We start from the raw sequence: 21,868 nt of genomic DNA on the forward strand, positions 1-21,868 counted from the left end.
AGCAGAAGAAAGATAAAGGATGAAAAAGAAGTGGCACGAATCCAAAAGGTTTCGCCTTTTTTTTATGTTTTCAACCCAGATCTGTAGTGTAAATGCCAACAAAAGGAGCTGGAAGACAACAGACTCTCTTACAGCCCTAGCTTTTATCCAGGGAACACCATGCTCCCTTGTGCAGCGATTCAGGCATAAAGAGGAATATGTTTTCCTTAAAAAACAGTTGTCAAATAGCCTGGCAGGTTCCCAGGGTCTGTCTGGCTTGGCTCCTAGTGCTGGCAGTGGGAATGGCCAGATCAGCTCACGTTAAATGACAATAAATATGGATATTCGTTTTCAGTCTGCAGAGGTGTCCCCAGATGCTCTGACTCCAAGCTGCTTGGGGTGGCTGTGTGAATGGAGAAAGGGGGTGTTTCTATTCCCAGGTCCCACTGTGTTGAAAAAACACAGGAAAAATACAAAATTTCATATTCTCACAAAATAAACTGCAACAAGGGTAAGGATCCAGCAAATCCTCAAGGCAATCTTCTCCCATACCTGTTTGGGCGTGTATCTTTATCCGAGGTTATTTCCAGTGTCCCAAAGTGTAAGGGTTCACCTTAATCTTAGAAAAGTTATTTCACTCTCTGGTGGATCTCACAGCATGAAGCTGCTCCTTATTGCTGAGTGTAAATAACACTTTCCAAATCTTCATCCCCACTGTGAGGAGTTCTCTGGTTTCCCTCACCTCTCAGATCAGCACTGGCTGCTCACATTGCACATCCCTGAGTGTGGTGGGATTTATTCTTAGCTAGGGCACAGTTTGCCATCTCTGTAAAAAGTTGTCTTTTATACTAAAAGATAAGTGAAAGCAAGACTGAGAAAAAAAAATTCAAAGGAACAGGAGGTTTTTCACCTGAATCTAATGTATCAAACTGGAAAATGCTGACGCTAATCTATATTAAAACCCCCATATTTAACAGCTATAGCTTTCCTGTCTTAGTCTGTTTTTATTTCTTGAGGAGCTCTAAAGCATTCTGGAATATCCATTGTTAGAATAAAACCAGCAAACTTGATAGAATTTCTTATGGTCTTTATAAAAGAAAACTGCAGAGAGCAGACAGAGCTAGCAGTGACCAAAAACTCCCCTAAATGTGGGAAATTCTATACTTGCAAAGATAGCCCAGAGAAATCAGTGCCATCACACCAACATCTGAAAAAATACATAACAGATTGAAAGTGAAGTCTCAAACTAAAAACAACTGGATGAGCTGTGACTGGATTTTTGTGATCCTGAGGAGCTGCAGGATTTTGGAAGTGCACATTTGCAATTGGTCACTGAAACCATCATGGCTGGCCCAAGAGAAACTAACAAAAAAAACCTACAAGGGTGGCAAATTCATCTTCAAAAGGTGTTTGATCGTGTCTCAAGAGGTTAATTTACTCATGCTTCTTTCAAAGAGAATAGAGGACGTGAATCAAGAAATACAAATTAATCCCACACCCCAGGACTGAATGGAAATCCAAATTATGAAACCCAAACCATGACCTGGGCTGAAAACTGAAAATGCTTGTGCTTATCTCGTGACGTGTTAAGCACAGAGCAAAACCCATTAATCTGGACCTGTGCTGTAACAAAACCTAACCAGACTTAACAACATCTCCCACCTTCCACAGCAGCCTGAACGCAGCTCCTGGCTGGGGGAAGAGCAGGACACCACGCTCCATTTCTTTGGGTGTCACAATTCACAGTGACACTGTCACCTCCTTCCAAGCCACCAGCCCATCCAGCTGATATCTCCTGACTTCCACAGGCAGCTGAGCCCACTGTGGAATAGGAGAGGAAAGCACAAAGGAAAGTCCCACCTCTCTGACTGGACGCCGTTCTTTAAGGAGCCAACGTAGGTTTTCTTCTTTTCTACAGGCATCACGTCCACAAAGCCGCCTCTTTCATCTGAAATGACCCCTGCGTGCACTGCGGTTTTGCAGATACTGGAGCTCTGAAAAATATTTAATTGTTTTGACTTACGCACTGTCTATATCTTATACAGGAAGGCTTATCAATTCCATAAACACCAAGAGAAACAGGGAACAGATGAAGAAGAAGTTATGAAAGGATTTTGTCCCTCTTTTGGACAAACTAGGGACTAGATCTTGCAGGTATGTCATAATCCCTGGGTGAAAGAAGATCCACCATCACTACCGAGGACAAGCAGATTTTCCATCATTCTGAGGTGGAGCTGCACCTGTGAGATCATCACGGAATATGGAATGGTTTGGGTTGGTAAGGACCTTAAAGTTCATCCAGTTCCACTCCTGCCATGGCAGTGACACCTTCCACTGTCCCGGGCTGCTCCAATTCCCATCAAACCTGGCCTTGGGCACTGCCACGGATCCAGGGGCAGCCACTGCTTCACTGGGAAACCTGTGCCAGGGCCTCCACACCCTCACAGGGAACAATTCCTTCCCAATGTCCAGTCTAAACCCACACTTCTTCATCTTATCCAGGGCCAAGTCTGAATTGAGGACAACTTTCCAGCCTGGGAAGTTCCTCCCTTTTTCTGGGGCGGCACCAGAGAAACCTCTGAGGTGAAACTCTGTGCTTCTCACCTCAGCAAAGGTTATTCACACAGCTGCATGAAAAGGAAATGCTTCTCCTGGATTAAGGTAAATGACCACTAATTATCTGGGACTGTTCACATCCTTCTTTCTAGGAAGGACAGAAGGCCTGCCCCCTTTGACTGGAGTAGTTTTTGGATGGGCATTACCCCATAGAACACCAAATGTGGAGGGAGATTACACTCCTGGAAAAACTGAAGTTTCTCTGTTGCACATCCCAGATGTGCAGAGTCAGAAGAGCTGGAGGAACACAAACCAGTAACAACTGATGACTAAGCCCCCAAAGCATCCAGGAAAAGGGAGCAAAAGAAGGCTGAGGGATTGGGCAAACTTGGCCATCAGCTCTCTGCAGGGGTTACATGCAGCAAGCTGGAAGAACAGAAAGGAAAAACCAACTTTGTACAGCAAATTGCAGCAGGTGAAAATCCCAACCCCAGAAATGCCCTGACTGCTAAAACTCCAAGTACCACAAAACGAGTGCCAAGTGCAACGGTTCCCGTTTCATACGGACGATACGGCCCATGCTGCTTCCCTCTCACAGCCATATATGGCAGCTTTGCCTTGTTCCCTATATATTTATCACTTTGGATGGCCTATCTCTTGGCAGCCCTTGGAGTTTTGAGTGCCAGTTTGGTGTTTTGCTTCTATATATGGTCTAGGGAGCAAAGGAATGCTGTGTTCGGAAGACATGCAGTGAATTTTCCCTAATATGTGGTGGGAAATCTATAAATCTAAAACTGGCTCATAAAATTAAAACTCTCCTAGATCAATTTGCAACACTCTCCACTGGGAGACATCCTGAACAATGTTCTTTTCAAAGCATTCCTGTTATTTTTTTTTTTCCAGGACTTGCTGTTCCACCGCTCACTCAAAGCTTTGACCAACAGACTTACTCCAAATCTCTTATCACTGTTGGATTGCAGCCCTCTCATGTCCCAGGCCGGGCTGTGCTTTGATGAATTGATTGTAGAGCTTTTGGAAGATGAGATATTACAAAAATAAAGCCTTCCCTTCCAGGAAAGGTTCAAGAGTACAGCTGTATGGACAATAGAACATTTTCTGTGGTGAAATCCCTTGGGATGGATGCTCTGAGACCAATTCCTGATGAAATGAGCCCTGGGGCACATACCATAAAATGACAACACACTTTACAGTGGGTTATTAACAATATTCTCTGACTATGAGCTTAATCAGAATTTCCTCACTAGTGTGACTCGTTCAATCATTAAGTTCCTATCTCCTGAGAGATGACTCCCAACTCAGATTGCTCTGGTGACAAACTCCTGCCTCTGTGTGGGCCATCCATCATCCATCCATCCATCATCCATCCATCCCTCCACCCACCTAGTAATCACTGCACAGCTGTGGATAGAACCTTATCTCAAAAGTGGGGAAGTTGCTCTCTCTCCTGGCTCTGCAGGGCTCCTGGGCAAGGATGTGGTGGGTTTCTCCTGCAGGATTATGCCACACCAGGAGCCAGGCAGGGTGACAAATGACAGCATCTCATGGAAGTCAAAAGCTCTTTCACAACCTTCTCTTACAACCTGTTCCCACAGGTCCAGAATCAAGGCTGGGTTGGACAGGGCTTGGAGCAACCTGGTCTGTGGAAAGTGTCCCTGCCCATGGAACTGGATAGCTTTGAAGTCCCTTCCAACCCAAACCATTCCATGGTTCTATGATCATCCCAGAACCAGGCCTGTCCTCTTTTACCATTGCATATTTCTTGTATTTTACTCATTTACCCCAAAATTCAAGTCTCCTCTACATGCCTGTTCCACAATCTTACTAATTTCCCCACAAACAAGTCCCTGAAGTGCTTTTTAAAACAAAGCACAGACTGGAAATGGGGCTGAAGGCTTCATTTTCTTTCAAATAACTTATTTAAGAGGACTCAGTTGGAGCCCAAACGCTCCCAGGGCCATGAAGGTGCCGCACTAGACATGAAGTTGGATTCCCAAAACCCTCCCAGAAGACCAGCACTTGTCTCATCCAGCTCATTGCCTGCTTTAATTATTCCTCAGCAGTGAGCTTGGGTTAATTCCCAGCATCCTGCACAGGCCTTTTTCCCTAGGAAAAGCCTTTCTCCAAATTCTCCTTGCGTGGTGTGGTTGTTTCTCTTCTCAAGTTCCCATTCTGAGCATTCCCAGCATCTCCACCTCTCCCTTTGCAGCACCATCCAGAGCCACCTCAAACTCTTTGTCCCTGGTTTCACCAGCTTTGCCACCAACCTCAAGCCAACCTCCTGATGTGGAGTGCTCTCCTGGCACCTCCACATCACCCTGTTAGCACAGCAGTCAGAAAAAAGGTCAACCAAACCCTCGAGGAAGTGGCCAAATACTTTTTTTTTTATTACTGCTTTTTGTTTTTCTCCCAAGCCACCACCCATGGCCCCGTTTATGAAACAATACCCAGGAGGGACGGTAGGAAACGGGTTCATTAAAGGACACTAATCCTTTTGCGTCAGTGCAGTGCCAGCCTGGGCTGCTGCTCCTCACCTAATTCCTCTGTAATCACAGACCCTGTTCGGGGGTGATTGAGGGAGGTTTGTTCTCTGTAAAAAAGAGAAAACTATTTCCCATTTCCTGCAGGTGGGAGCATGCAGGAGGCAGGTAATGCAGGGAGGCAGCTGCTCTGTGGATTTGCCTGTGAGCTAGTCCAGGATAACCTGTTTGTGCAGCTCTACCTTCAAAAAAATTGGTCTTGAGCAAAATTAAAAATTGTGTGGGTGTTTTTTTTGTTGTTTTTTGTTTGTTTTTTTTTTAAATTGCTTTCAAAATTGCTTCTCCAAATTGCTGTATGATTCCTGCAGGATGGATTTTCTCGGAAGACCACAAAGCTCCAGGGTGACCCAAAGCTGGGGGTCCACAACCTGCTGCCTGCTTCCCCCAGGCTTTCAAAAGCCACAATCCCACAGGCTACAGGGCAGCCAGGGAGCTGGCATTCCTCAACACAGTCCCCAGTGGAAAAAAAAGAGGAAAAAACCCAAAATAACCAGGCACCCGCAAATGGAAAAACATTGAGACCCAGTTTTCAGAGGCTTAATATTAAGAGATTTCAAGAAAATGACACTGCCTAGTTTTAGCATCAAGTCTCTGCTCATCCCCATGAGCAGAGCTCAGAAAAACAAACCCATAAAACCAGCTCACACACTTTCTTTCCGCTGCTCTGAGCTCTGTCCTGGCTGCTCAGAAACTGTTCATCTCCCAGACAGAGGGGGAGAGGGGAGACAGGTCTTTTTCTGTCAACTCTATAGTGTGATAGGATGGAATAAAAGCCTTTTTGTGCTCATCTATAAACCCCAAAATGCTTTACAAAGGAAAAAAGTGCAACCATGATTTCACAGCCAGAGCCCAAAGGCTTGGGGAGGTTAAGGGACATGACCAAATCTCCAGGAAGGAATCAGTGCTGGAGAGTAGAGGGCTCACAAACCCAGTGGCCACAACTCAAGGACTTGCGGAGTGACACATGCAAGTCTTTCAGAATAAATCAGAGCTGGAGAGCAAAAGGGCTCCCCGAGCCTGTTCACCCCATCTTTCACCCCCACCTGCCCATCCCCACATGGAATAACCACAAGAGAGTTTGAATTTCTCCCCTAAAGCCCAGTGTGACCCCAGCTGTGGGACGGGACTATCACGATATGCAGGGAAAGGTTTGTACTCACATCCGCGTAAACGTTGGTGCCAAACACCGGTGCCCAGTACGACGGCTCGTCCTTGCAGTGGGCTGGGCAATAAATCCTAGAAAACAATGGATTCAGGTTTATTCTCCAGATCAGGGCTGGACAGGAAGGCGAGCTGCATTCCTGGGAGATTTCAAGTGCCTGCATCTGGTCTGCAGGTGGCAACAGTGAATTTGATTACTCACTCCCCTCAGATGACATTTGGTTGCTGCTGCAGAACTGCAAATAGAGGGATTTGGACCACTGGAAGAGGAATTTGTCTTTTATGACCCTTTTCAAGGGGAAGTACCTGTATTTTTGATCAATTCTATGCACAAAAATCTCTGCATGTGTTTGTGCCCCCCTGCCCTGTCACTTACTCCTGCACAGTTTCCAGAACAAACTTCTTCCATGTTTTAAGGTGTAAAGGAAAACCACATCCAAAACCCAGCAAATGTAGAAGCAAGAAGACAAAGAGTGTGCAGTTGCTCTCTCACACATGATAGTGTGCTGGGACAGGATTGTGCAGCCTGGCTGATATGTTACTGAAGCCATCTAAAAACATAAAGTGAATTTTCCACAGTGATGCTGAGAAAATCGTGGTGGCAGGAGAGAGCACACCACTCCAAACCCCCTCCTCCAGTTCAACCAGCATGGTCAGCTCTTCTCCCACCAGCCCTCAAATTCAGGGCCCTCAGCACCTCAGTTAAGCTGCCCCTCATTAGGACAGAGGGTTTAAACCAAAGAGATTTGTGTTACCTTGGGCAGTGGCTCGCTGGCTTTTTGAAGTGGCACAGTTCAGCTACCGTGGTGTAACAATCCAGAGTCTGTGCTGCCAAGATAAATGTGGAAAGGCAAATTATTAGACCCAAAGGCCCAGGCTGCTGCAGAAAACACAAGTCAGAGCCACACAATGCATTTGGTGAGACCCTTGTCCAGCTGAGAGCACCAGGAGTAAAGCTGCTCCAGGACAGGGTTGAGCAGCTCTGCAGCAGGAATCCTACAACCACCCTACAACGTGGGCTGAAAAAGGTCACAGCTCTCAAAAGAGACAAGCAGCTGATCCACAACACCTGGGTTTGTTACAGCTCCAGATGTGGAGCCCAAATATCCTGACACCTACAGTTCTCCCTGCAAGGGGCTCAGGCAGATCTAATCAAAAGGGTGATTCTGCATTGGAGGGGTTTTTCAAAGATATTCAGAAAGCAGGAATTGTTTAAAAAGCAGAGCTGTGTTTATTTATATGCTTGTCAGAAATGTGATGACTCATTGTTAAAAACTGATTTCACATGTATTGTGTTTTTCCTTACATTACTGCCCTAGGACATTCGCCACTATTTTTTTCAGTTTTTGTAAGTGCTGGCACTTGACAGAGGCTTTTAAAGATGGATGGTTCAGCTTTAATCCCTTTGCTATCAGCAGCTGAAGTCTGGACCCCACCATGGCCCAGCAGCAGGAGATGCTGTGGAATTGGCCCATTATCACCTATTTCTCTACCCAAGGCTGGTGTTCTATCCCACCCCAGACCACCACTCCAGGGTTTGGTTGTGGCACAGAACCACTTGACACAACCATGAAAATCAAAAAAGAGCCCTGAAATGAATGATGTTTTCCAGTACCCAGTAAAACCCCAGAAACAATACTTTTTTTTCCCCTCGACTTTTAAAACTTACTTGTGACTTTAGAAACCATGAATGCATTTGAAGGTTTGCTTTTCCTGTAAAAACAAGCAAAGAAACAGAAAAAAAATTAATTAAAAAAAAAAAAATAAGCAGAGTAGCATTACTTGGATCACTGTGTCTACATGAGAGCAACAAAGATGACTGAACATCTGATTGTGTTTCAAGCAAACACCAACAGTTTTTGGTGCAGGCAGTACCTGAATGACTCCACACCGTTCCTGGTGGACTTGACAAAAGCAGGTGTCCTCCCTTTCCTCGTGATATCCACCAGCCCTCCTTTGTTGTCCAGGATTCCGTAATGGATCGCAGCACGACAAATGCTGGAGGACTGGCGAGAGATAAATAAGTGGGGTGTGAAATAAATCAAACAAATCTCATCCACAGAGCAACGCTGCCCAACTGCTACGTGAAAAACAGAGGAGAAATGAAACCACCACCAAAAGCACCAAGTGGAAAATAAGCTGAGTACACTCCTTTGGAATCTGGTTGTTAAATCTTCCTCTCCCAACACGGCCTGATTCTTTTATTACTATTATTTTAAGCCCTGCCTGGTTGAATGGTGAGCTTTGCTTTTTTTTTTTTTTTTTTTTTTTTTTTAAATAACAAAACCATACATTTAAATACAATTTAGAGGAAAAGCAGCGTTGGAAGTGAACGACCACTCTGAAATATTTCCAGTTCTCGACAAAATATTCAAACCCAAAATATTTCTGCTGACGCCACTTGGAGGGGTTGGGTGTCTGCAATCACAGAAGTTTCAGGGCAAAGACACATCAGGGGTGATGCAGTCATGCACCAACAGTTGCAATAGGGAAAGAAAACCTGATTTTATCCAAAAAACCCCTTTTATCTTCCAACTTCCTTCACCCCAAAAGTAGTTTTGATGGGAAAATGGTGCCATGATTTATTTATAAATTATCTTACTAATTTAAGATCAAGCCAATCAGCCCAAAATATTATTTAATTACAAAATTTAACAGTGTTTTTTAATATAAAGTTTCTGTTCAGATGGCAGCTGCCCACATGAACAAAGGGACCTCTGTAGGAGCTCCTATTGATCCTCATCCCTCACTTTCCACGGGTGTCCACATTAAGGACAATCCCTGATAAAATCACCTCTGGAACCATTTTGCCTGCCCAGAGTCTGTCCCTTTTTTCAACACCAAGGCGAGGAAAACACAGATAATCTTTATTAGCACCATTTTACAGCACCACAACCAGGGGATATGAAAAGCCAAATGACACCAGAAGGGCTGGCATTTCCCATTTCTGTCATTACCACTGACTCCCACAAATTACATCCAGGAGCTATTAAAAGGTACTTACACTTTCATAATAAAATGTTCCAAAGATCTTTCCCTTACTGTACAAGCAGCCAGCTGGGCACAAATACCTAGTAAAGATATGTATCTTTTGAGGGTGGCGAAAAACAATTCAAGAAAAACAGACTTTGACTCTACTTCATTTAATAGTCATTCCATTCATTTCACGTAGCTCTCCCGTTTTAAAAACAAGATTGCAAAATAGCTACTTTTTAAAACAGTTGCTCCACCCTCCTCAAGAGCCCGACCAATATTTAGGTTCTGTGGATTTGGTTTTTCTCCAAGTGATAAACTGTCCTGTTCTCTGCAGAAACCTTAACCAGAAGTTCTTGACTGGCTGGGAAGGGACAAGCCATGAATTATTGGTCTGGCTTGGACAGCAGTGGAATGCATTAAAAAAGGCTCGAAAAATCTCTCTGTGCCAAAATTTATTAAATTATTTTGGACACCTGAAACTGTGGGCCATCATGGCTGAATAAAATCAGCCAAATCACCTTATTGCTAGGCTTGGCTGAAGGCTTCAATTAGGAGAAATTTTGGGGATATTTTTGTTGGGTTTTGGGGGTTTTCCTGAAGAGATCTACCTAGAGAGTCACAAAAAATATATAGTGCAACCTATCCTATATTTGCAAGAACTGAGTAATAATTAGTAATAAAACATAAATATTTATTAAATATTTGTTAAAAATATTTAGTAATGAAAGTAAATATTTATTTACTTTTTCCCTCAGCACTCCAAGAAATATCAACAAAACCCTACCTGTTGCACGTTGAGCCTCTGCACTTGTCTCTCATCTTGGTTTCACAGGTAATGACTTGTGCTGGGCAGAAAAAATAAAAATCAAATAAATACATTTTTTTTTACAAAGGAAATTGCTCAGCCTGCTCCTGAGCTGCAGAAATGAGCAACCTCCACACAGCTTTCCTGAAGGTCTTTAGTGCAGCAAGATAAAATCTGATTTTATCCAGCCTGGAGCAGTTGGTGCCTCTTTAGCCCTTCACCTGAGACAGGTGTCTTTGGAATATGAGCAAGGAAGATGCAGCTGAGGGCTTTGATTTACAGCCCCAGGTCTGCAGTCAGAGCTCTCATTCTCCTGTTAATTACAGACTCTCCAGATGCTGGCAGATAAACTTGAAAAGGACCCGCTGGCTTGCCCCACCTTGTTTTCTCAATAAGTGTCTTTTAATTAACAGCGGTTGGAAAACAAGTCAGGAAGTACCAGCAGCTCCACAAATAACTTCAATATTCCCAAGCAAGAACTAAAGAGGAAACAATCTATAAACCCCAGAAAAGTTGTAAAGAAGGGTAAGTGCTGGGTGTACAGATTTTTAAAGGAGAAATAAAACCAATATTTCCTAACTTCATTACTGATTGAGAGGACTTTGGATATTGCTATTTTACATATTGCACATTGATATTTTATGGAGATAAGGAGGATATGGACTGCTGGAGTCAGACAGAGGATGTCACAGAGCTGCTTTGAGAGCTGGAGCCAGGCTGGGAGAGCTGGGTGTGCTCACCTGGGGAAGAGAAGGATCCAGGGAGAGCTCAGAGCCCCTTCCAGGGCCTAAAGGGGCTCCAGGAGAGCTGGAGAGGGACTGGGGACAAGGGATGGAGGGACAGGACACAGGGAATGGCTCCCACTGCCAGAGAGTGAATTTAGATGGGATACTGGGCAGGAATTGTTCCCTATGAGGGTGTGCAGGCCCTGGCACAGGTGCCCAGAGCAGCTGTGGCTGTCCCTGGATCCCTGGAAGTGCCCAAGGCCAGGCTGGACAGGGCTTGGAGCAGCCTGGGACGGTGGAAGATGTTCCCTGAACGCAGGGGGTGGAACTTTAAGCTTTAATGTCCCTTCCAAACCAAACCATTCCAGGATTCTATGGAATGACTGAAAGAAGCACATCACTTCTGCAGGTCGATGTACAGAAGTTACAAGTTGTTTTTGAGAGTTTTGCTCACCACTTCTGGCAGCTTTCTGCACAATTAGCAGTGAATTTTCACACAGATCACCTCTTCCTCCACTCAAACATCTTCCCAGTTTCCTTATCCCTGAGCCTCCTCCTCACTTCCCACACCTTTTCCCACAGAGGTGCTTCAAAACTCATAGGAGCTGAAAAAGAGAAAGGCTGTGCCTTACTCATGTAGGACTCTGGGGTGATTTTCTTGGACTTGATGGTTTTTCTGGGTTTGTTTTCCGGCAGGTGGAACTGCACCGGCTTCTGCTCCGCCACCTGTGGAATCTCCACCTCGTTGGTCTCATCTGTCTCAGCAATGATGGGATCCTCATAACGGTGATCTTGGTACAAGAGGGGATTTAAAACAATTACGGTGTGCTCACGCTGGTGGGCAAGACAGACAGGTTCGTGTTTCGTGGGGATGATTTAGATGGAAAAGGATCTGCTTTTAAACAGCCGGGAAATCAAAAATACTCGTTGGATTCAGCACAGGGCTACTGCCAGGACACTCCTCTCCTGTTCCTCTGCACATGAAGCAGCATTTACAGCACCTCACAATAAAGATTTGAAGGGATCCCCACTGGTTAGTGAAAAAAGTGCTGATATTCCTTCCTCTGTTTCCCACTGAGCTCTTCCCTCTGGAGGAAAACACAATTTTGCTGAAGGGCTCATATTCCATCCCCTTCCTTCTCCCTGCTGCAGCCCACCTGCACCCTGGGTGCCTCCTTCAAACCCCACCAGATGAAAAATGAGAAATGCATGGTGGCAGCAAAATCAGCCTCTGCTTTGGGCAAGTCTCCAGGGGATCTCCCTGTTTTCAAAGAGCTCAGTTCCCTGGGAAATAAAACACTTGGGAGGAGAGAAATGAGCCCAGGAGATCCTGGGTGCTGGGGGTGGCACTGCTGCACCAGAGGGCTCACTCTAATAATATGGTTCATTCTATTGACCTCTCTTCCAAAAGTATTCCACAGGTCAGGAATTCCTCCCTTCAGGATCCCCTCCTCTCCTCCAAGGGACACAAATTCATTTTGCATCCCTGAAAACCAAGGTGGGGAGGGATGCAAAGGCTCCATCCATGTCCCCCGAAGGAGCAGGGCAGGCAGCCAAGCTCTGCCCACCCATGGTGCCTCTGTTGAGCACTGGAGAACGTTCTCTACCCCAAAAAACCCCCACCAGGATGGAATCATTCCTGCCCACAGCCTGCCAGCACTCAAACCCCCTGCAGCTCCCCTACCAAACCCATGGAAGTTCAGAGCTGCTTCTCCCCACCCAAGCTCTCTGTTTTCACCAGGAAAACGTGCCAAATCCCAGCTCCAGATTTTCACCAGCTCAGGGATTCTGGCTTTCAGTGGCTGACGATCTCCCACATTGGAATATTGAGGATGGCTAATTAAAAAAGGAGCACGAAGCTGTGGCTGGTTCTAATGAGGAGCTTCCACGTGCTTGCTCCAGCCTTGCCCCCCACCCCAGAGGTGCCCCAAGCCCCCAGCAGGTACCTTTGTAGCAGAGGTTGTTCTGGCAGCTCCCCCCGTAGCTCGGCGGGCACTCGGAGCAGGGACGGCCGGTCTTGTACGGAGCTTCTCCGATCCAGTTGCCCCTGGGAGCACAGGAGAAACCAGCACCCATCAGACACCCAAAGACCCTTCCAAGCCTCCAAAACCAGAAACATCATCCTGGCCTAGAGCAAAAAAAATAAAGACTAAACAGGCAGCCTCGTAGGAAAGGTGTACCTCCTCGTTTCATCTGCAAAATGACATTTTTTAGGGGTTTACGTAAATCGTGTGCCATATCACTTTTATATTACATTCCAGCATAAACACCAGGGTCTTATGTAAACAGAAGTAAATCAGTGGATTACTGAATTTTGCTGAAGAAACTCCCCAGAAACAACAGCCAATTTAGGCATTCTGTCCTGCAAGTTTTAGGGGATGAGGAGGCTGGAGCCGGAGTTAAGCTCTGGCCATAAACTCCTGGGTTATGCTCTTTCAGCTGTCTCTACCTATAAGGCTACACGAGGACAATGTGCAGCGATGCCAGAGAGAAAAGATTAAGCAGAAAGTGCAGAAATAGAGCATTTTTCCATCCAGCAGCTCTGAATGGATGACGTGTGAATGGCCCAGCCTGCTGTGGGGGCTCTGTGGGAGATGCTGTTATCCCTCAGGAGGAGCAGGCTGTTAAATCCCACCAAACCACCAGCAAAATGTGCTCACCTGACATGGGGAGAGGGGCTTAGAGAACCCACCCTGAGAGCTCTGCCTGGGACATGACAGCTGCAGCCCCACACTTTTTTTTCCTTTGAATTACTGTGCACTATGATCCCATGGAGTGGGATGCTCCTAAGCCACTCTGTTTGCAGAGAGAGATTTCCCTACTTCATTTTGTTTTGAAGTTTAAAATTGCCAAGGGCTTGGAGTGGGAATGTTTCTCCTATTAGCCATTAAACCAGAAAATATTAAGTGCCATTGCCAGGTAGTAAACTTCTCCTGGATGTAGTAGGCAAGAAATATGATTTTCATTTTGAAATTTAATCAGACCGTAGAGCTAGTGAAATCTTGACTGCTGCAGTTATTTCAGGGTTTTTTTGGCATTAACCACCACCCCCATCCCTTCCCACCCTCTGACAGCAGAGAGCAATCCTTGCTTGGCAGCACATGCCAGCTCCATCCCGGCCATCTCCTGCTCCTCCTTTCCTTTCCCGTGGCAGGAACTTCAAAGCTCCAGCCTGGCCCCAGCCTCTCATTCAGTTTTCCAGGCAGCTCTCAGTAGTTTTCAGCCCTGTGCTGCTGTCTAAAGAAAAAAAATTAAAGCCACAAGCACCAGTCTAGACTGCCTGAGATCTCTTCCCCAGCTCCTGAGCTAGTTAAGCAAGCTGTCAGTTTTGGGAGAGCTGGAGGGAGCCCAGCTGCTCTGCCTTACTTGGGGGAGTAGTTGCAGACCAGGTAGACAGCGTTCTCCCAGATCTCTCCCCACACATTCATCTGCTTGCAGACATTCACAGCACAGCCAATCCTGTTGGTGGTGGCCCAGACTATCTGTGAGGGAAACGCAGTTATTGAAAAGAAGCAAATTCCCCCGATCTAGAGGTGGGGGGGATGAGGGGAGTGTGGGTGCAGACCCCCTGGAGTCCTTTACCTGGGTGTAATGGGTGCACATGGCACCTGTGCACCTGTCTGGGCACCACGGGTTGCACTCGTGAGGATATGGGAATGTGTAATCCTTCACTTCATCATACCAGGACTGCACGTGGAATGCTGGAGATCGATACCTGAGGGGGAAGAAGCAGTTGGAATCAGGCAGAAGTTTTCAAATTAAAAAAAAAAAAAGTAAATAAATAATTATTTTATTTTATTAAAATATTAAAGATGAAGGGTTAGATGGGATATTGGGAAGGAATTGTTCCCTGTGAGGGTGCTGAAGCCCTGCCACAGGGTGCCCAGAGAAGCTGTGGCTGCCCCTGGATCCCTGGAAGTGTCCAAGGCCAGGCTGGATGGGGCTTGGAGCATCCTGGGATAGAGGAAGGTGTCCCTGCCCATGGCAGGGTAGCTGGAACTGGAAGACCTTTGAGGTCCCTTCCAACCCAAACTGTTTTGTGTTTCTATGTTTTTTTCCCTAGATTCACAGCCTGACCTGGCTCTGTATTATTTATAGGTTTGACATGATCCTCAAGCGCTGCTGACCTGAAATGCCCTCTCACTTTTCCCCTCAACTACAAAATAACTTCTAGTTTGGAGGAAAGTTGTGTTTTGAAAGTAAACAGAAGTTAGGCTTTGCCAAACATCTTAAACCAAAAGCCATCATGTACCTATTTTACCACGGGGCAATTTGCTAAATCTGGAAGTTAACTTGCAGCCAGTACTTTAGGAGCTTTGAAAGTGAGTGGGTTTTTCCTCTCTCACCCCACCAGGGGTTGGTGTGGAGTTGGTGCACTGCACTCCTGTCCTACCTTTTTTTGGCAGCAATTTTCCCCTGCACCGAGTCCCCCTGTACCCCCTGTGTAATATCTGCCTCAGATACCACGGCCTGAGGCAGTGCTGATGCTGTTTGTGCTGTTTGGGGAGCAAAAGTGGTGTCAGAACCACCTGTAGAAACTCACACACATTTTACACACTGCTTACACAGTGAGCAAACAGAGCGATCTGCAAACTGTCCCAAACCCACTGCTTTCAACAGCTCACACGAAGCAAGCTGCCAGCAATCCAAATGATATCATTACCAACTGGAGCTTATCCTTTCAGCCAACTCTTCATTAAAAATCGTTCATTAGAAGTATTTTAAAAACATCCATCTCATGATGTCATGAAGCGAATACTTTCCGAATCCTATTTTACAGGAGAGGAAATGGAGGCAATCAAGTCATGGCCCGTTCCTGAAAAAGCTGAGATAAATCTGATTTTTCTTTCCTCTCAGGGACCAAGATTGGATCTTCCTCCATCAGGAACCCATGGCCATCCTCAGCACTTGTAGGACAGCCAAGAACAGCACGATCTTTTGACTTTGTTTCCAATGAATTAACCACTCTAGTTTCCAAACATTAAAATAGGCCAAATTTTTACATCAGGCTAATTTCACACCAGCAAATTTCCTTTGCTTTCCACCAAGTTCTACCTGATTTACAACAAAGATAACTGAATTCACACACAGGAAATGGGGGGAAAATGCTCAGGGCTCCTGAGCAAGTACAAAGTATTTGCAGTTTAACCTATAACAAACTTAAAAACAGGGCCTTAACAATAAACAAATTTCACCTTGAGATGGAGAGTAAAATCCCTTTTGAAGCCTTCATGTCAGCTTTCCTAACTGGGTTAATGACTCTAGTTTAACAACTTGTCCCAGGAATTGAAAAAAAACCCTGCAAAGTGTTTTCAGTAAAGAAAAATCAGGAGCCAGATAAATATTTATGGAAAACACAGCAAGAGATAATTAAATTCTGAACTGAATCCAGACACAAATTCTGAGCTGAATCCAGACATTGCTCCTGAGAAATTTCAGCCTTCAGCTGCATGGTGCCAGAACCACCCCCCTGAAACAGGAGCAAAGGTTCAGATTTCTGTACCTGTTCTCCCCAAGAAGCAGTGACTTTAAGTGTGTTACAGAGGTGCTACCCCGAGATCTAGATGGATGGAGAAGCCCAAATCAGTGCTGGTTTCCTGGCAAGTCTCAGTGGAAGGTGGCTGCAGGCGTTACCACGATAACCATCCCACTGAAGCCATCACAATTAATGACCCCCAGCTTTTCTCCCATCTCCCCAGTGCTCTACCAAGCATCAGAGCAAATCTTCCCAGCTGTGAATCCATAAATCACCCTTTGCAATCATCCTGTAGCACCCCAGGTCTTACCTGCCCCAGTGAACCGCCAGGTTCTGCCCAATTGACCTGATGAGGTCGCTGGGCCCGTGGTCCCAGATGCACTGCTGAGCCCAAGCGTGTGCTGACCGTTCCAGCTCCTCATCCCAGGTCTGCAGGGTGTGGGCAGAGAAGAGAACGGGTCAGATTTTCATCTCAAACTCGCTAGATCCAGAGATTCATCCAACAGCAGTTAGTGGAGAAAGACTGAGGTAGGGATCACCCCCCGCCATGTCCGGCCTGTCCTGGTGAAGCCACCACATTTCAGTGCTAAAATCACATTTTTCAACGTGTTGCTCTGTGGTGGAAGTCCAGGGTACTAAAGGGTCTATGTTCTTCCCCAGATGATGCTGTGCTTCTGAGGAAATGCTTCGCTCAGGTCATCAGAAAACACACAAACCCACGTGAGAAGACCTCAAGACCACATCCAGACCATCCCACCCTAAACCACAAGATATTCCTGGCAGTTGTTTTTCTAATCTGCATTAAAAAATTAAAATCCCATGGTCTCCAACATGACACATATTTCTGAGTCCTGCAAGAGTTCTGACATCCACTCAGTGCTTTGATGTATTTCATCATGATTTTTCACCCATTGTCCCTACATATAACAGATATCCTGTTGGGATATCTCCAGGCTTTGCCACCAAGGGGAACTCCAGCAGTGGAGGGCTGTTGGAGTGGAGAGCTCCACCACCACACAGCTGGAGATCTTTGATCCAACCTCTTAGTCAAGGAGTGTGGGTCTGAGTCTCTCAGCCTCAGCTCCCCTTCTCCCTCCAGAATAAATGAGAGGCCACCAGTGGATCCAGTCAAATACGTCGGAGGTGGCAAAATCCCAGGGTTTTTGAGCTTTTTCCACTCTCACTGAAACAGGCATCACGTTAGAAGTGACAAATCCCGATTCTGTTCCCACTGAGGGCAGGATGCTGGGGTGAGATCACTCCTCATCAAATATCACACGGTTGTGAGCCAAAGGAGAGCTCCAACATGACACAAAGGCAAACAGGAAAGCAGCTCTGCTGCCCAGGAGAGCATTTGTTCTAAAGGCCAGACTCACTGGGCCCAGCAGCCAGTGCCCTGAATTCATGGTGTAATTACTGACAGCTGCTCTATTCAGAATAGCCCTTAGAGGATAATTCATTGGGATTAACATATTACCACACATTCCTACAAATAAAACCAAAGAGAAGAGAGGTCTTGTAATGTGTATCCAGCCCATCCACGTGCCAGCACGAGACTGTCCTCTTTGGACATTCACCATCACAACCAGCTGATCTTTCCAAGTCCCATCTTCTCCAGAAGAAAAGCAGCTTCTGATCTCAAACATTTCAAAGGACCTGTCAGAGCCTGGAGGGCTGCAGGGCATCCAGGCTCTCAAGCACATTTAAAAACCATCAAGTGATCGTTCTGAGCCTATCTGGACACAGTCTCGGGCAGTTATAGCTGGGATGGGGAAGGACTGTGCATCCCTGGATAAGACAACAGGAAAACACAGTGTTTCCTGGGACTTGGTGCATCTCCACTATCTCAGTGAGACAAACATGACCTCACCTCACTGAGCTCACAGCCCAGGCCTCCCAGAACAGCTTATCATGGAGCACTCTCAGCAACCCAGATCCCAGCAGCATCCCAGAGCTGCCCCAAGCTCACCAGTTCAGCTTTGGACTGAGCAGTGACCAAGCAAATTCACATCAGTCTGCAAAACCCCGTGTGGACATAGCTCTGACACAGGAACAAAACCAATTTTAATTCTCAGCCCTCCAGCTCCTTGAAAGTGGGACCAGACCCACCACACATCCCCAACCCTCTGCCCAGGCAGCCTCTTGCAGCCGTGCCAAGACACAGCTTTTTGTGGTTTCCCACTTTGAGGGCTCGGCGGTGACCGGCCACAGCTGCCCTCCCATCCAGCACAAAAGCCACAGAAACTCTCCCAAGATGTTCTGCACTCCGAGCTCCTCAGACTTTCTACCCAGCTTTATTCCCTGCAGCCCCAGAGGCAGAGATGTTCCAAATCTCCTAATTTAATACAGAGACATCCTGAGCAACCGGCAATTAAATGGGAATTAACGCGAGCGTACACGTTACATCTCCCTTTGGTGCCTGCGGATAAAATAAATGAACTCGGACAAAAGACACTAAACAGGTAATTGGGAAGGAGCTCCATCTCTGCACGGCCTTTTGCTGCATGAAGAGAGAAGCTCGATTCTGCAGGCATCAGATTACAAAGCCATCCCATCTAAATTAGAGCAGTTATTTGCCTCTTGCTTCTCAGACACGAATGCGGTCAGGAGGCTGGAATTATTTCAGAGCAATAAACATAGGAGGGGGGGAAAAAAGAGATTTCAGACTTTCCCAGCTATACTTGCAAGAATTCCTTATGGCAGTATTCAAAGCAGTATCTAGGAAGATGCCTGAAGCCAGAGGGGCAACGAGCCTGTGCTCAGCTTCCTTCAGAAGCAGAGGTTGAAAAAATTTTGGTTGTGTGTGATTCCAAGTGATTTAACATGTGGACTCTTGTTTTTTGCTCCTGCAAATTTCTAATGGTCTTTCAAAGCAGGGTGAACAGTGTATATGTAAAATATATGCATGGCATACACCCATCATACCACAACTTGCAGGTCCAGATTTAATAATGCATCCCACAAGGAGTCTGCTCACTCAGCCTGACGGGTCTGCAAACCCAAAGCCAGACACCTGAATTGCAGTGATCAGGTTACTCACGCACTTTCCTCCCCAGCTCAGACTTTCTGCAATAATGGCAGCTTCCTTTTAAAAGTGGCATCAAGCTCCAGGACTGACATGTCCTGGCAGAGGTCTGGAGATGCTTTTTGCTAACCCCCACTGAAACACAAACCCATCCTGACAGGGAAAGCCACCACTCTACAGTTGAGAGGAAGGATGCATACCTTAATACATGAAAACAATTTTCCTTCCAGCAATCTGCACTGAGAACAATTCTGCTTTATCCAGCTGTCTCTGAGGCCGCCGCAAGAGGAAAGATTTCTGCCTTTCATCACTGCTGAAAGCATCTGACTAAGCCATCTTAAAAGGTCACCGTGCCTTAGGATCTATTATGTCCTTTTTCCTCTGAGTCCGTTATGTCCTTTTTACTCTGTTAACAAGGAGTTTGTTTTGGCCTTGGCACCCATCCACCTCTGGTAAACAGTCCAAGTCACTCTGGAAGTGTCGATCATGGAGCTGGTAGAGGGGTTAAGGTAATTTTGAACTGGCCCAGCTTTGTCAGGAAGTTGTGCCCTGGTAACTCATTTTCCATTAGCACCGAGTATCTGTGCCAGTTTTCAGTTAATCACGCAGACTCAGCAGCTAAACTGTTTCTTTCTTCATTTTTCAGTCCACTTTGCCTTTATCCCATATGTATATAACAATTCTTTTGATCTCCAGATAAGTCATAGGACTCACTGTGCTCTTGGTTTCTTATTAACAGTGTCCAACAAGTCCCTCCAGTAGCAGTTAAATATGTCCCTTTCCTGGAATATATTAGGTCCCATTTCCCTTTTAGACCACTTAAATACATCAGATATGGAGCTGGGAGAAAGGATTTTCACAAGGGAGTGTTTGGAGGTTGATGGGCAAGAACAAGCTCTACCTACTCATTCACAAATTATCCCAGCACATCTCCAGTGACACTCCACTCTGGCACCAAAGGGAAAGAGGAAAGTTTATCTGTGGTTCTAAAGACAGTCCATCCACTTAAACGAGTCCAAATGAGAGATGTCCTCTGCAGGACAAAGGATTAAAGAGAAATCCCGTTCAGCATGTACATGGCATTTCCAAGTCATACTGGGTAAACACGAGCACATGAAAGGCTGATTATAGCCCTTCCAAGCAGCACCATCTCATACTCAGCTCCTTTCTTCAGAGCACATAAGGCCCTTTCATTTGCCCTCAATCACCCATAAAAACCACTAGAAAAGCTCCCTGAGCAAAGGCAAACACAGAAGTGCAACCGCGCCGCGAGCGCAAACAGCGGCCGGGCCGTGGACACTGGGCAGCGGCTGCTCTGCCGGCCCCAGGGCCAACCAAAACACTTGGGCTTGCTCATGCTTTGTGTTTACCCTCTGGAAATCAATCAAGTTGCCTCTTCTGGCAGTGCTTCCCTGCAGGATAACGCGAGAGCTGCTGAGAAAGGGATACAATCCCTGGTTCTTAGAAAGGCACAGGATTGCTGGCAGCAGCGGGACCAAAACCCAGCTGGTGTGCAGGGACCGAGGGACAGCTGTCCTTCCTCACCATCCCCTGCCCTCCCTTCTCTTTCCCTTCTCCCTGCAGTCACAAAAGGCAGGATTTTCCATTTGCAGCCCTCACTTCAGCACAGCTGGCAAACAATTTTATATTACATTTAAGTGTACTTTTCTTTTACCCTTTTAAACAAGGTCTTAACAAATCATCCATCATTTGATCCGTCAGCAGGAGCACATGGTTGAAGTCAGACTAGCTTTGGTCAGAATTATATTTGCACACTGGGAAAAGGCACACAAAAAGTAATTATTTGGCTACATCATTTTGTGGCCCTGTAATATTTTGATGGCATGGCAAAAATAGCTCAAAGTAGGGTCTCTGGCATCCGGTGGAAAAAAAAAAATATCATGTGAATTGTTGATGGCAAAGGCGTATTTCACACTCCTCCAACTTTTAAATTCTCCCTCTGAGGTGGGAGAATACACTGACCAAACTTTTATTTTTGTTTCCTGAACTACAAAACCCAACAGCACTGACCAATCCACCCAGGAACTCCCAAAGCCTTTCCAGCTATTTCCAGTGATCAAAATTCTTTGCAGACAGAGCCACATTCCTCAGGCTCCGCTTCCCTGTGGTCCTGTGCAGATTCCCAGGAGCACGGTGGAGGTTTGGCTCACATTGCCAAGCTCAGGTGATCAGTGTGTGGCTGAGGGCAGGTGTCACCTCCAGCATTGGGTTGGCAACCCAAAAACCACCAGAAGATCCCCTGAGCAGGCTGTGGTGTCCCCACAGCAGCCTGAAAGCTTTCACAGGGAGAGCAGGGGTTAAACACTGGGGAAAATTTGCTGCTTTTATGACTTGAAGGTAATGGAAGAACCTGCTGAGGCAGGCTGGGGAATTGCCATCACCGGAGATGCATCCAGGGCTGGGCCAGATGCTCCTTTATGAATAATGGAACCAGTCAGAAACTATGCAGAGGATGGATTCGATGACCCATCAGTTTCCAACCAAAACAGGCCACTCATCTAAAGCATTCTTCACTCTGGGATGAAAGGCTTCAGGAAACCTCTTGAGGAAAACTTACTTCAGAGGAAATTCGCTACACCTCTCGCA

The 21,868-nt window shown here is 46.1% G+C and overlaps 1 protein-coding gene across 3 annotated transcripts in view; it reads right to left on the reverse strand.

Annotated features, from left to right (window-relative positions):
* CRISPLD2 (cysteine rich secretory protein LCCL domain containing 2) overlaps positions 1 to 21,868 on the reverse strand; it is a 29,867-nt gene that overhangs the window by 3,433 nt on the left and 4,566 nt on the right. For all 3 annotated transcript variants that reach the window (XM_014257149.2, XM_014257150.2, XM_005528165.3), the window contains exons 3-14: positions 16,547 to 16,665; positions 14,343 to 14,475; positions 14,127 to 14,242; positions 12,707 to 12,807; positions 11,393 to 11,551; positions 10,015 to 10,075; positions 9,259 to 9,325; positions 8,130 to 8,260; positions 7,924 to 7,967; positions 7,010 to 7,082; positions 6,254 to 6,329; positions 1,840 to 1,973 (exon numbers count right to left, since the gene is read on the reverse strand). In XM_014257149.2, coding sequence (XP_014112624.2) covers positions 1,840 to 1,973; positions 6,254 to 6,329; positions 7,010 to 7,082; positions 7,924 to 7,967; positions 8,130 to 8,260; positions 9,259 to 9,325; positions 10,015 to 10,075; positions 11,393 to 11,551; positions 12,707 to 12,807; positions 14,127 to 14,242; positions 14,343 to 14,475; positions 16,547 to 16,665 — 1,214 coding nt within the window. The remainder of the gene's footprint in view (positions 1 to 1,839; positions 1,974 to 6,253; positions 6,330 to 7,009; positions 7,083 to 7,923; positions 7,968 to 8,129; positions 8,261 to 9,258; positions 9,326 to 10,014; positions 10,076 to 11,392; positions 11,552 to 12,706; positions 12,808 to 14,126; positions 14,243 to 14,342; positions 14,476 to 16,546; positions 16,666 to 21,868) is intronic.

Source organism: Pseudopodoces humilis, chromosome 14 (genome assembly GCF_049639895.1).
Source record: "Pseudopodoces humilis isolate 2021_Gansu_Grassland_sample_001 chromosome 14, ASM4963989v1, whole genome shotgun sequence".
Classification (NCBI taxonomy): domain Eukaryota; kingdom Metazoa; phylum Chordata; class Aves; order Passeriformes; family Paridae; genus Pseudopodoces; species Pseudopodoces humilis.